This window comes from Mustela nivalis (genome assembly GCF_964662115.1).
Source record: "Mustela nivalis genome assembly, chromosome: 15".
Taxonomy (NCBI): Eukaryota; Metazoa; Chordata; class Mammalia; order Carnivora; family Mustelidae; genus Mustela; species Mustela nivalis.
In genome coordinates this window covers 32624573-32638197 of record NC_139034.1, presented here as the reverse complement: position 1 = coordinate 32638197, position 13625 = coordinate 32624573, and the positions used below count along the sequence as shown (strand labels likewise).

General features: G+C 41.6%; 1 protein-coding gene and 1 long non-coding RNA gene across 6 annotated transcripts in view; one reads left to right on the top strand and one right to left on the bottom strand.

The window, feature by feature from the left end:
* The window catches only part of LRCH1 (leucine rich repeats and calponin homology domain containing 1), a 196541-nt gene that overhangs the window by 85792 nt on the left and 97124 nt on the right, over positions 1–13625 (top strand). For all 5 annotated transcript variants that reach the window (XM_082700563.1, XM_082700565.1, XM_082700564.1 and 2 more), the window contains exon 2: positions 11280–11424. In XM_082700563.1, coding sequence (XP_082556689.1) covers positions 11280–11424 — 145 coding nt within the window. The remainder of the gene's footprint in view (positions 1–11279; positions 11425–13625) is intronic.
* LOC309848668 lies at positions 4060–6166 on the bottom strand. Its single transcript, XR_014303197.1, has 2 exons — positions 5136–6166; positions 4060–4306 (listed from the first exon to the last, which is right to left on the bottom strand). It is a non-coding gene; the product is annotated as an uncharacterized lncRNA (long non-coding RNA).

The window sequence follows — 13625 nt, the reverse complement described above, 5'->3', positions numbered from 1 at the left end:
CAGCGCAGAGAACCTGAGGTCCTTGCCCTCCCCTCACAGCATCTGAGCGGCTGCTCTGTCTGCTCTGCCATGGGGCTGGTCCCCCGCACTCCCTGTCCCCTGCCCCGGGGCTCAGGAGCCCTGTCCCCAGCAGAGCCCCATGCAGTGTCTCATTTGGGCTCCTCTGCACCCCAGGGGATCCCTGTTCCTGTGCTAATCTGCAATGGAACCTGTTCTTACACCTCTCTTACTGTGAAAGGCAGGGCTGTTCCTTTCTGTGCTGTGAGCCTGTGACAGCAGAAGCTGTCCTAGCTCTATTTCCTTCCGGAACCATCTTCTGCGAGTTCAGGTGCTGCTGCTCTATACACATCATTTCACTTTTCCTTCCCAATGGGGATGGGTGGGGCCCAAGTGAATCAAGCACACATTTGGCGGCGGCGGCCAGTGGGGCAACGTACATGCAGGTGGATGGAAGGAGCTGGAGAAAACTGTGGGGGGTGCTCGGTCACAGAGCTGCTTGACGCTGCCCACGACATCGTCCCTATGTCATTGTCCAGAGCTGCCCCCTTGTCTCAGGCTGCCAGCCCCTGTAGGCTTAGTCATTTCTGGCACTCTGGGGAATTTCATGTTCTAGGATAATGTTTGTCTTTTATGACCATTTTGAAAAAATGCGTTTTTTTCCAACTGTGATAAAAATAACCTACAGCGGAAAAAGTACCACGTTAAGCATGTCTCAGGGTGTAGTTTGGGACACTCGTGGGGTGCAGCCATCACCGCCGTCCATCTACTGGGTTTTATCTGTGTAGTCCTGAGACGTGACTCTCCCTTCTGCTTCCCCACTGGCCACTGCGCTTCTACTTTCTGTCTCTCTGAGCTTCACCACGCCAAGCCCCTCCTACAAGTGCAATCGTACGGTGTCTGTCTTTTTTGTGGCTGGCTTATTTCCCTTAGCAAAATGTCCTCAAGTTGCATGCACGCTGTAGTGCGTGTCCACCCCCCTTCCTTGTCAAGGCCGCATCCTATTGCATTGTGTGCGTACACCCCGTTTTGCTTCTTTGCTCCTCCCCTGGTGGACATCTTGTCACCTTTTGGACATTGCAAATTAGGCTACTTAAAGCATTCGTGTTTTATAGGAAAAGTAGTATCTCCCCTTCAAATTAGTAGGTCCCATTTTAAAGATGATTACCATCAAGGGGCTGTTGTTATTACGTCTCTGAGACCAAAGTTGTCTTCAAGCAAATGGGATGTGATTCGTGGTGCAGTGAAGCCTTAGCTCCTCAGAGTCACAAAAGGATGGGTCGTGACAGAGAGGCTGCACCCACCTAAAATGTTTTCATTTTGAGTAACTTTATAGAGAACAAAAAAAAGAATTAAGGACACACTTCCCTCCTGTCTTCAACAGAATATTTGAAATGCAGTTCAATCCTCAAGTTGACAGGGGCACCTGGGTGGCTCAGTGGGTTAAACCGCTGCCTTCAGCTCAGGTCATGATCTCAGGGTCCTGGGATCGAGTCCCGCATAGGGCTCTCTGCTCAGCAGGGACCCTGCTTCCCTCTCTCTCTCTCTCTGCCTGCCTTCCTCTCCATCTACTTGTGATCTTTCTCTGTCAAATAAATAAATAAAATCTTTAAAAAAAAAAAATCCTCAAGTTGACAAACTACTGCTAGATTGTTTGGAGTCATTAGTATGTCCTTGTCTCTGGTCCCTGCCATTGCAGCTTAAATTTTTTAACTTAAAAGTACTTAAAATTGAAAATGTAGATCGATCTCACCATTCATTACTGTTCCATGTAAGAAATGTACTTTCTTACGGCTGTCTCTTTTCCTTACATGTTTGTTGTTTCTAAAATGCTGTGAGGCTGGAACAGTGATAAATAGCATTTGTTAGAATTGTGTTGAAGAGTAGAAAACCTCTTTGTAGAGGTTCTTTAAGTGAAATGATTATACTTTGGAGCAGAAATTTCCTACCCATCCTGCCCTCCACCACACACATCTATGCTGTTCTTTTAAAAATCGATAACCTGATTTTTTTGGGGGGGAAGGGCAGTGCTTTGGAGAGGTACAATAAATCAGGTTTTGCTAAATGTGTCAGTAATGCATTTGTTAGTAAAAGGCCACCTACACGTCATTACCTCTCGGCACTTTGCGGGCTTACAAGAATCACCCACTAATAAAACCACTGCACCAGGAGTCTAATCTGACACTAGATGCTTTTTGGCACTTACCAAAATTAATTTTGGTTTCTTATTTCTTCCTGCAGCCTTGGAAAGGGAAACCTTCCAACCAACTTACGAATTTTTCACTCAAAATACACTATATTTTTTTAGTCTGTTATCTAAGATTTGCTGTTATCATGAAGCATTTATGTGTATGGTTTACTTCCTGAGCTTGTCAGTTAGGTTTTAAACTCCTTCCCAGCCCAAGCAGTATTATTTCTGGCTAGAAATATTCAGAACCCAGCGTTAGCTAGCCTAATGGTAGAGACTTTGCTTAGAGGCCTTCACTCTGTGCCTGGGCACCTGCCCATTTGTGCCAGGAGCTGCTCAGAAGCTGCTCAGGAGCAGCTCAGAAGATTTAGAGGTATCAATCATCTCATGTGATCCTTCCTAATTCAATGGGGCTGGGACCGTTATTATCCTCATGTTACAGATGAGGAAATGGAGGTATGGAGAAATTAAAATAATTATTTCCACACAGCTGAGTGGTTGGACCAGGATTTGAACTCAAGTTGTCTGACCTAAGAACCTGCTTTCCTACTCCATTCATTCAAACAATATTTATTAAGGCCTTAGTGTACACCACTGAACCATGCAAAATCCCAACCCTCACAGGACTTACATTCTAGTAGGGAGAAAGAGAAAAGTAGTAACCATAATACTAGAATAAATGGTATGTTTCTTGAGGAGTTTAAGTGCTAAGAAAAGGAGAAAATGTAGACTAGAGTGAGGAGGTTAAGACAGAATTTGAGACTTTAAATAGATGGTCAGGGAGGACTCATGGCTCATACTGAGGAATTACTCAACTCATCTCTTCTGTTTGATAAGATTTGTTTTTGTTGTTGTTGTTGATCTTTTAGAGATGTAGCCTGAGATTTTGACCAACTCCCTCAGAACTTTCATGAAACCGCTTATTATTTCTGTCCCTTTAACCCTGGAAGCATCAGGTGGTTTCATCTCCAGAGTCAGGATGAGTCAGCCCAGGGGCTCTGCTTCACAACCGAAAGCAGCATGCCCTTGCTTGAGTGCATTTCCAAATGGGCAGGTGCCCAGGAGTACCCCCATGGGTGCTGAGTCATGGGGCCGGGTAGGCGGTCTCTGCCAAGAGAAAAGTTGAAGCGAGGGGTAGTCAGATGCTGGGGGCATTGTGGATGGGGGGAAGTTCAGAAGGGACAGAAAGATACAGCTGAGATTCTTCTAAAGAGATCCCTGCCTACCTAGGTACAAGGAGAGAGGGACTGTCTGGAGAGGACATATATTCCCAGACCATGCTTCCGCTTAAGGATGGTCCCTGCACCGTAGTCCCAGGCATGACCAACCAAGAGGGTGGTGATGGTCAGGCACAGAGCATCCTTCCTCAGTATTAGGAAGACAACAGGTCCCAGGCTCTAGTTGGTTGGTCAGGAGTTTAGATTTCTATGTGAAGAAAACCCATTTGACCCGATTTTATTGCAGCGTCATGCTTGGGGCTAACATTCCAAACTTTAAACTTTCATGATAACATGTGTATCGTTCAGCTTGAAAAATACATCCTTTGGTCTCGTGGAGCTGGGTGCGATGGTCACTCCAAGATGAGGCCTTCTTGCCTGACGGGAGAGTAAGACCCTGCAGGTGAGCTTTGCAGCAGCGTCGGTCTGCCGGTGCAGCTGCTCTGTGGCTGTCGCGGCCGATCACGCAGGATGTTGTTCCTGGACCGCTGGCCTCCTCCAGGTCCTCCTGAGGCACCACTTTCCTTTTTTATACAAAAACAACATCGTGCTTCTGATGGTGCTGACTGCACACCAGATTCCAGCGACTGTTTTTCCACCCTCCCCTGCTTATTTTCATTCAGTGGGCTACTTTATTTTAGGGATTTGCAAAGCTTGTTTTGGCCCGGGTGAAACTTATTGTTTTATTTCTGGCTGCGTGGCTTTCATGTCGATGGTTCAGTTAAGCAACGGACGTGGGGAGGACGTGGCTCTGGGGTTCCGGTTGGCTGCCTGGCTGTGTTGCACGGAGCTGTGGCGTCCCCCACTCTGCAGGGCAGGGCTGGCCCCTAGGGGGGCTTTGCAGCGAAGGACAGCGTAGCACAGGGTGGGAAATGAGGTGCCCATGTGACACATGTCCTTCTTTCTGGAGAAAATAATTGGCATCTTGTCAGAAGTTTTCGAAAACACTTCAGAGCAAGGTTTCCAAAGTATCATACCTACTGGTTTATTTGTTGCTTCCTAGCTCTGTATCCTCAGGCAAGTTACTAACCTCTCTGGGCCTTAGTGTCCACACGTAACTGAGAGCTATAACAACACCTGCTTCACTAGGTTATGCTGAGAAATCAAGGAGGAAAAAAAATCTAAATTTCTATGATGATAGCCAACTCATAATACATAAAACTCCCTTCCAGGTCGGATTTTTGCTGCTGTGATTGTATCAAAAACTATTTGCGGAGGAATTTAGAATAATAATCTGATTGACTAACAGTTATCTCTGGATCAGCTCAGGTTGTCTTTCCCAAATTAGGATTCATGGTAAAGGTACCAGTGGGCTCTCCAAATCAGGCCCCTCCTGGACCTCCTTGTCTGGCCCTAGGACAGCGCCACCTGTTGGAAAGGCTTGGTTTAGCTAGGGAACCTGAGAGGTGGGATCATCTACTCAAAGGAATCCCCTGGAATAGAGGGAAGCAACTGGACATCCGGGGAATCCTGATGCCAGAGCCACTTCCTAAAATTTATGGCCATAGGCCTCGGGCTTCCGGGCTTAAAAAACTAAGTGATTTCAGTGTACCCACGAGGCTGAGAAACACTAGGCGAACATTTTATTTAGGAAAACAGCCAACCCACGAGCTCTCCTGCTCTAGAGGTGGTACCTCTCTATATTTTTAACAGAATTAGACCAATAAACAATAAAAATAAACACAAATTCCTCATCTGTAGTTACCTCTTCCTAAATTTAAAAGCTTACTTACCTGTCGTTGCTCAGAACTTACCGGGTCATTTCAGAGCTCCTGACCCATTTGCCCTGCTGGTTTTGGTTGTATTACAAGATGAAGATTGGATTGGCCTTCTTCACATTTGCCTGTTGTCTATGAGTACTTGTTCTTTTCGTCTTCCTGGGTTCGACAGCGCTCACAGGCCCCACCTTGGTTTGTCTGTCGTAGTGGGTGGGATGACCAGGCTTCTGGCATGGCTCTATTCTTTCAAAGGCCAAGTTAGGGATGCTCACAGCTATGTGCACACTGTGAACTGGCTGTCCTCTTACTTGTTTAATTACAGCTAAGTCCTAGATTCCTTCCTTCTGTTCCTGCTGCTCCTCTTCCTCCCTGTCCTCCCTGTCCTGACCCCATCCTCCTCCTCTTTCTTCCTCCTCCTCTTCTTCTTCCTTCTCCTCCTCTCCTCCTCCTCCTCCTCCTCCTTCTTCTAATTACCCCTTCTTCTCCTCTCCCTTCCCTCCCACCTTCTTCCCCGCATTCTCCTCTATTTCCTCCTCCTCTCCCTCCTCCTCCCCTTTCTCCTTCTTCTCCTCCTCCTCCCCCTTCTTCTCCTCTTCCTCCTCCTCCTCCTCCTCCTCCTTCTTTTTCAAGAAAGATCAGATTTTGTTTTCTCTTTTTTCCACTAACAGAAAGATTTTGAACAAATTGGTATGCCACTCCCTGCTTCCTCCCCCAGTATTTATAACTGGATTATCTGCTCTGGGTTATCAAAGTCAAAACAGCATAATCCAGACTGACTTCAGCCCTTTTGGACAGCTTTCCTGTGGTGCTTGCAGACACTCAAAGATACAAAGTGATGTCTGCATTAGCCTGAGGAAAGCCCAGGAAAGCACATTACCTGGTTTTGGGAGCCTTTTTCTGTCTTCCAATAATAAAGTTAATTCAAAATTAAATGATACTCAGAGGCAAGTAGGGAAAGTAAGTCATGTCTTTGAAAACCCGTTCTAAACTCTTCAGTGAACAGAGTGCTTACGTAGGGTTAGCGTAATTAGCGGGTGAGGCCAGGATTTCTACTTACCAAGTTTCCGGGAGCTGTTTCCAGAATTTAGCCCATTAGCTGACATATTGTTTTCAGTACTTTATTTTTTGAACATCGTGTTTATAACTGTCTTCCCCTCTGGGTCTATACACAGAACATGCTGCTTTTCTTTTGACTGTATTTTGGACAAATAAAAATGCAGTGAAGATTAATTGCCGTATCTTCCTAATAATCTTGCTGAGGGACACATCATGGTCTTGCTGGCATTGTTCTGTGGAGAAAGAGTGGTCTCACGTGAGGACCTCTGTCAGGTCCTATAGTTAGATGTCCTTAGGTGTGAGTGTAACTGCTTATCTCTGTGGCTCTGGGCAGGTCACGCAGGCTTTCTGAGTCTAGTTTCTTCAGATGGTGGGGGCATAGCTCCTTGGGGTGGTTTAAATGAGGTACCAGATGCAAAACTCCAGATACAGTGTGTGGCACAAAAGACATGCCTAATGGATGGTAATGTGATTTGCCCACCTGGCTTTCAGCTCCTTATATGTACCTTTTCCCTTTTCAGCACAAGTAGAACATCTTACCTTATAGTACATTCTGGGTTTGCTTTATCTCATTTTTCAAATGATAAATTCCTTAAAAGTAAGTCTCTGTGTTTTTCACTTCTCCAGAAACCTCGTCCTGAGTGTATGTTGATAAATACGTCAATAATCCATCATATGATTAATGAACTTAAATAAGAAAGGAGAGCTTTTCTCTTTCTTTTCTCTTCTTTCTTTCTTTTTTTTTTTTTCGGTCCATTTTTCAGCTTTGTTTTAACTTCAACAATTCTGGTTTAGGCAACTGTTTTTTATTTAGGCATTGAAAGAGTCTGAGCTGTGTGCAGATTCTTTAATCAATTTCTTCTCTTTTCTTGTGGAAACTGGAACACGAATGCAGGATGATAGGAAGCACAGTGCATGGGTAAATTCTCACTCACAGTTGGACATGGAGCTCTGTTCATGTGACTAGCAATGTAGTAGGCTCAGGCAGGGCGGATGCCCATTGCTTGTAACTTCATTTATAATGAATAGCCAGAGTCCTTTCAGGAAAAGGATTCCTGAAAAAATAGAGGACAGCTAAGTTAAAAACAAGGATTAGAGGGATACCTGGCTGACTCAGCTGGTTAAGTCCTCAACTCTTGATTTCAGGTCGGGTCGTGAGATCGAGCCCCGTGTCAGGCTCCAAGTGGACCATGGAGCATTGTCTGCAAGTTTGAAAATAGAGTGCTTTTTAAAATTAGATTATCTGATAAGAATATAGATTTTACAATGGAAGGACATATTTGTCAAAAAGATGGGCCAGTAATTATTATGTGGGTTTGTACTTTATAACTTTTTTTGTCAACCGCTGCTATTGATTATCACGAGGAAACAAAATCACTTGGATTCTGACTATTTTGCCAGAAAATGCTTGAATTCTGAATACTTTTTATTCATAGAAATCTTAGATCTGAAAAGAATGTTAAAATTGATCCAGTTGCATGTACTCGGGTTTTACCTATTCAGGAACAGTGACCCGGGAAGCTGAGTAACTTCCGCAAATATCTCAAGCGGTTGTAAATTTAGAGCTGGTCTTCTGCTCTCTGATTGGAGCGGTTTCTATTGTTGATTTGCTATCCCATGATCTTTTAAAAGGTTTATAGTTACATGACAGCATTTCTACAAAAACCCCTATATCCTTTTGTTTAAAAAAAGTGTGAGTGACACTGAAACTAATAAAAACATTATTATTATTTAAAGCAGTTATTGAAACATTCAACTTGATGGTCTCGTTCTCGCAGTTCTCAGGAAAGTCAAGTTTGAATGTAAACTGGAACCTCCGTAAAATTTTTTCTTTGAGTCTAACCTAAAGGAAACAGCCCATAAAAGTTTTCTGGGCAGATTTCCAGCATTGTAGCACACGCAGATTGCCCTGTCTAATAGAGTTTCAGGAAGAAAGAATGCAAGAGGCTTGTGAAATTGTTTTCCATTGAGGTTCTAAACATTCACGAAATGCTTGTCTCTGTATTCCCTTCAGTAAGAGCATGGGACTTCACGGTTTGCTCTGGCTTCTTCGCTCTCTTTTCAAATGAAACAAAATTCTGTGTGTAGAGAATATGTTTATGTGTGTGCATGTATCTGCGTGTATATGCACATATGTGTTTATATGTAATATATATAACACATGTACCTATTATATATTGAATCCGTTTCTGTATGCAAAATCAAGTAAGTGATGCATTCACATTTCTAAAGGTACAGCAGGATGTACAGTGGGGGGCTCTCCCTCCGACGCCCCTCCTCTGTGCAAGAAACCCTCTCTCCAGAAACGACCACTTCTACCAGTTCCTTTTGCAGCTTCTACAGATAATTTATTTATATTTCCATATCTATTTACAACTCTGTAAATATTCATTTAAAAATACAAATACTAAATACTTGGTTCTATGCCAGGCTTTTAAAAGAAATTTATAACGTCTGGGAGATTGTACCAGATCAGCACACATAAAGCTGCTTCGTTCATTTTAATGACTGCATTGTATCAGCACTGCACTATGGAGTACATTCTACCACATGAAATATTAATATTATGCTAGTATTTATTTATTGATTTAATTTTAGTTTTATTTATATTTATTAATACCATATTAATATATAATCAGACCTCCACTGATGTTTAACTTGCTCCCTATCTTTTGCTCTTTCAAACCACGTTAAGAAATAAGTCAGTTGTACATATGAGTTTATCTGTAGATGAGAAGGATTCCTAGGTTGAATGAAATATGTACATTTGTAATTTTGATTGATATTGCTAACATGTTCTTCATTTCATCACCATTTCTTCAGCATTATAATGTGTTCACCAATCTCTTTTTGGGTGGGGGGTGCCTGGGTGGCTTAGTCGGTTAAAGCCTCCCAGGGTCCTGGGATCAAGCCCTGCATCAGGCTCTCTGCTCAGCAGGGAGCCTGCTCCCCCCCCCCGCCGCCCCCCCCTCTCTGCTTGCCTCTCTGCCTACTTGTGATCTCTGTCTGTCAAATAAATAAATAAAATCTTTTTAAAAAAAGAAAAGTTGTTTTTTTTTTTTTTTTAAGATTTTGTTTATTTATTTGACAGAGAGAGAGACAGCCGGGGAGGGAACACAAGCAGGGGGAGAGGGAGAAGCAGGCTTCCTGCTGAGCAGGGAGCCCAATCCAAGGCTTGATCCCAGGACTTGATCATGGACTGAGCCAAAGGCAGATACTTAATAACTGAGCCACCCAGGTGCCCTTCACCAAAGTTTTTGATACTAGTCTAATGGGTGAAAAGTATTCTCCCATGTAGCTGTGATTTTCATTGCTCTAATGCGAGTAAGGTTGATCGTTTTTTCATATGCATAAGAGCCGTTTATATTTCCTTTTCTGTGAGCCATCCATTCTTTTTCCTTCCTTCCTTCATTCCTTCCTTCCTTCCTTCCTTCCTTCCTCCATGCCCTCCCTTCCTTCCTCTCTCACCTTCCTTGCTTCCTTCTGTCCTTTTTTTCCCCCTGCATTTCAGACTTCTTATCATTGACTGTATAAAAAATTAACCTGTTGGGCTTATGAACTGTAGGACTGCTCACCTGCCCCTCGTTCCTTGATTGTCATGTATGTTTTTGGTGGAGTTTTGTTGGTTTTAGAATGTTGTAAGTTCTGTTTTAATGTGTTGAATTTATCAGTCTTGCACTATGCCATTCATAGGAAGACTTTCTCTGTTCTAAGATCATAAACGCAAACTTCCCACGCATTGTCCCTGTGCTGTGATGGCTTCACTTTTTGAAGTTAATCATTTAGGGGCAGCTGGTAGCTCAGGGAGTTAAGCATCTGCCTTCACCTCATACTCATAGTATGTTTATCTTTTCATATACTGCTCAATTCCATTTGCTAATTTTTAAATTTAGGATTTACATAAGTATTTATATAGAAGGGAGATGCCTAAGTGGTTTCTTTTTATGTATTTTCTTTGTTAGGTGTTGATATCAATATTATACCTTACTGTTTAAATAAGTATTTAGAAACTTTCCTTCTTTTACTTTGTGTGGAATAGTTTAAATTTTATCAGAATTGTCCCTTTAAACCTGCTTAGAATTCACTTCTGAAGCCATCTAGGTCTGTCCTTGTTTATTTATGTATTTATTTCTCAGAAGAGTAGTCAGGAGGATAGCCTTTGGACTTCTATTTCATTATTGTATTCACCTATTTAAATTTTTTTTTTTTTAAGAGTGTGAATCCTTAAGTATATATGACATGATACTTAATAAACATCTGGTCATACTGATTGAGTCCCTCCTGATGAAGGGTGATATCAGTAATGTTGACTTATTGTTTTTGACAGTGGTAGCTCTTTTCTCATGATTGGTGTTCTATGGTATTTGACAGTTATGTCTGCCATTCCTAGATCTAGACATTAAGGACTGTTCCATTTTTTATTGTTGAGATGGTGGTATTGTAAACCTTAATGTTTGCTTACACTGCTCTGTAGACCTCCATTATTACGGTCTTTGGTACACTTGAGGAAGGGAGCCCAGTTTTATGGCTGGTCATGTGGCCGGCACATTGCCTATCCTTAAGAGAGACACAGTTGATCTGTCTTGGGTTTGTTCATTGTAGGTTCTCAGTTATTCCAGTGAATGCAATATTTATTTAGTATCTACTATGTGTGTGTTTGCAGAGGATATAATGTCCCAAGAGACAACATATGTTATGAAAGCAAAATTGAATTAAATAAGTATTATGGTAAAGATATGTATTCAGAGAAGATTGAAGGATACAGTTTTCATTCTTGCCTAGGGGAGAATGACTTTGAAATAATTTTTAGATAGAATGGAAAGTAAATATTGATTCAGTTACTCTTCTATATCTGGCCTGTATTTACAAATTAACATAGAGATAAAACTGTTTTAGCAATATTTTTGCTTTCCCATATGAATTGGGTAATATGCCAGGAAAAAGAAATCAGCCCTGGAGTAACAGAGCTACAAGGAATGAAAATGCTCATCTACATTTAGATTATGCTTATTTTAAAACAAGAAAAAAAAGTATTCATAGTGGGTAATTGTACTGGGTCATGTTGAAGATTTATTGACAAAATACTCTTTCCTTTTCTCACAGATTTATCTAAAAACAGACTGGTCGAAGTCCCAATGGAATTGTGCCATTTCGTATCACTGGAAATTCTTAATCTGTATCATAATTGCATCAGAGTCATTCCTGAGGCCATCATTAATCTGCAGATGCTGACCTACTTAAACTTGAGGTAGGTTGACTTCTAAGGATTGTAATCAGATTCAGTGAAAAAAAACACAATTAACTGTGCTTTCATTTCTATAAGTTTTTTTTTTCTTTTTGCAAATCCTGATCACCCTTTGATTATTTAAGATTATTTATTTAAGATTATTATTTAAGATTATTTAAGAACTACCTGTCATAATAAATTAGTAGGGCTATTAATGTTGTTTTCAGTGCTAGACTTCTCTGAATATCAGTATGGCAAGATATTTTTATTTTTTTTACAGTAATTTATGTGGTATCATTTATACTTTTTGGGTTTTTTGGTGCTTGGTATATTGTCTTCATGTATTGATGTAGTTTTTGGAGGTGGAAGGCTAAAGGACGGGAGGAAAGAACTTGAGGGTTGTGACAAATTGGGGCCTTACTGGTCTTTGGGAGTTTTTGTACCTTTGGATTTGCTACTTAGTACTGTCTGAGCCTGTTCCCTTTTGGCCACTTGGGAAAATTCAAGAGCACTGACCAACTGCAGCAAGATACAAAGTTTGCTGTCTTTGACCCCATTCAATTAGGTCAGCATTTGCTGAGGACAGACCAGTGGACTGTACTGATTCCCTAATTATGCACGCACGGTGTAACATATTAACACCCCTGAGCAGCCCTGAAGTTAAGAAAATCAACTTTCTTAAGACCCAGGTTTTAGACTTTGTGCTGTAACTGTCTCCTGCTCTGGACAGATTTTGGTTCCTTGTCTCCTAAATCTTTGACTCACACAGGATGTCAGGAGAGAAATAGGAACCGTTAAATCAAATCTATCTCTATTACAAATGCAAGGTTCCAGAGTTCAAGCTGGAGCAAAACCTCTCCCCATGTCAGTGACATGATCTTGGTGTGGGAAGAGCAGCACCTGATTAGCAGGGCTGGTGTAGTGTCACAAACATGCCAAATTCCCAATGAACGAAATGGAGCCATTAACTTATGATAATAATGTCCTTTTTCTTTTTTTTTTTCTGGTTTGTTGGTTGGCTTATGGTTGGCCACGGAGAGTTGGGGTCTTCTCTGGAGTTCTTTGCAGTCAAAAATGGATTTCTACAGTGCTTCATTAGGTGTGCATATCCTTCTTGGGAGTAAAAAACCAATCCTAGTCATGTTTTGAAGTGGGTTAGTGAATAGGATGTAAGTTACTATTAGCATAGCCTAGAGGCTTATAGAACTACCTTCTACTTCTCCAGGTTTCTAGTTCATCTGACCCTTTTGAGTTTCCCTGAATAAGATAATCTAAATTATTTCTGCAACAGCACAATGTTCATTACCTTGGAGTTGACTGATGGAGCCAATGGAGTGGTGTCTATTTCCCTGAATCATCTGCCCTCTAATTCAAAATCTGCATAGAGGCAGTATCCCAAGAGCACTTGCAGTTGTGCATGTGTTTAATTACCTAGGTCTGTCCTGCTGTGACGTTTTTCACCTCCAGTAGTCCTACATGCAACACGTGGGGAGATGTAAGTTTGTACTGTTATAGCAAGTCCATACACAATGAGAAGCTGCTGGGTATAGATGAGATCTCTCTTCTGGTATGATATGAACTATAAAATTCTACAAACATGAGGTAATCTAATCTTAAAATTTATATTATGCTTTAAAAGCACTAATATGATTGGTATTGGTGTGATGATTTTCACGTTGGGCTCAGTCGAGAGTGGAATAATACTGCTGTCTTCAGATGGTAGGAAGGATATACTGATGTGTGGGTTTCAGGGTCCTTTAGTGCAAGAACAGAGTGAGCCATTGGGACTGAGGATGCTGAAGAGGAACCGTGTAGGTATATTGTAAACAATTTTTGGTGAATTCCTAGGTGATAGGAAGAAGAAATAGATAAAGGGTCTGTTGAAGCTTTTTTCTTTGTTTTTTCTGTTGAAGCTCTTTAAGCAGTGTTTTCTGTTTAATTCCTTGTTTGCCTCTATCTTTTCTTCCCTTTATATAGGTCACTTTTATTCTGTGTTTTCTTTGCTCACATCTCTACTTTAATATCACTGTGCTTTAAGACATATGGAATTGATAACTACATGGAGAAAATTTAAAAATATATTATCTCTTTCTTTTCAGAGGAGTTCTGTCAGGGTATATGAAAAATGTATGGACATCCTTGGGGTGTCTGGGTAGCTCAGTCAGTTAAGCAACCAAATCTTGATTTTGGTTCAGATCATGATCTCAGGGTCATGAGACTGA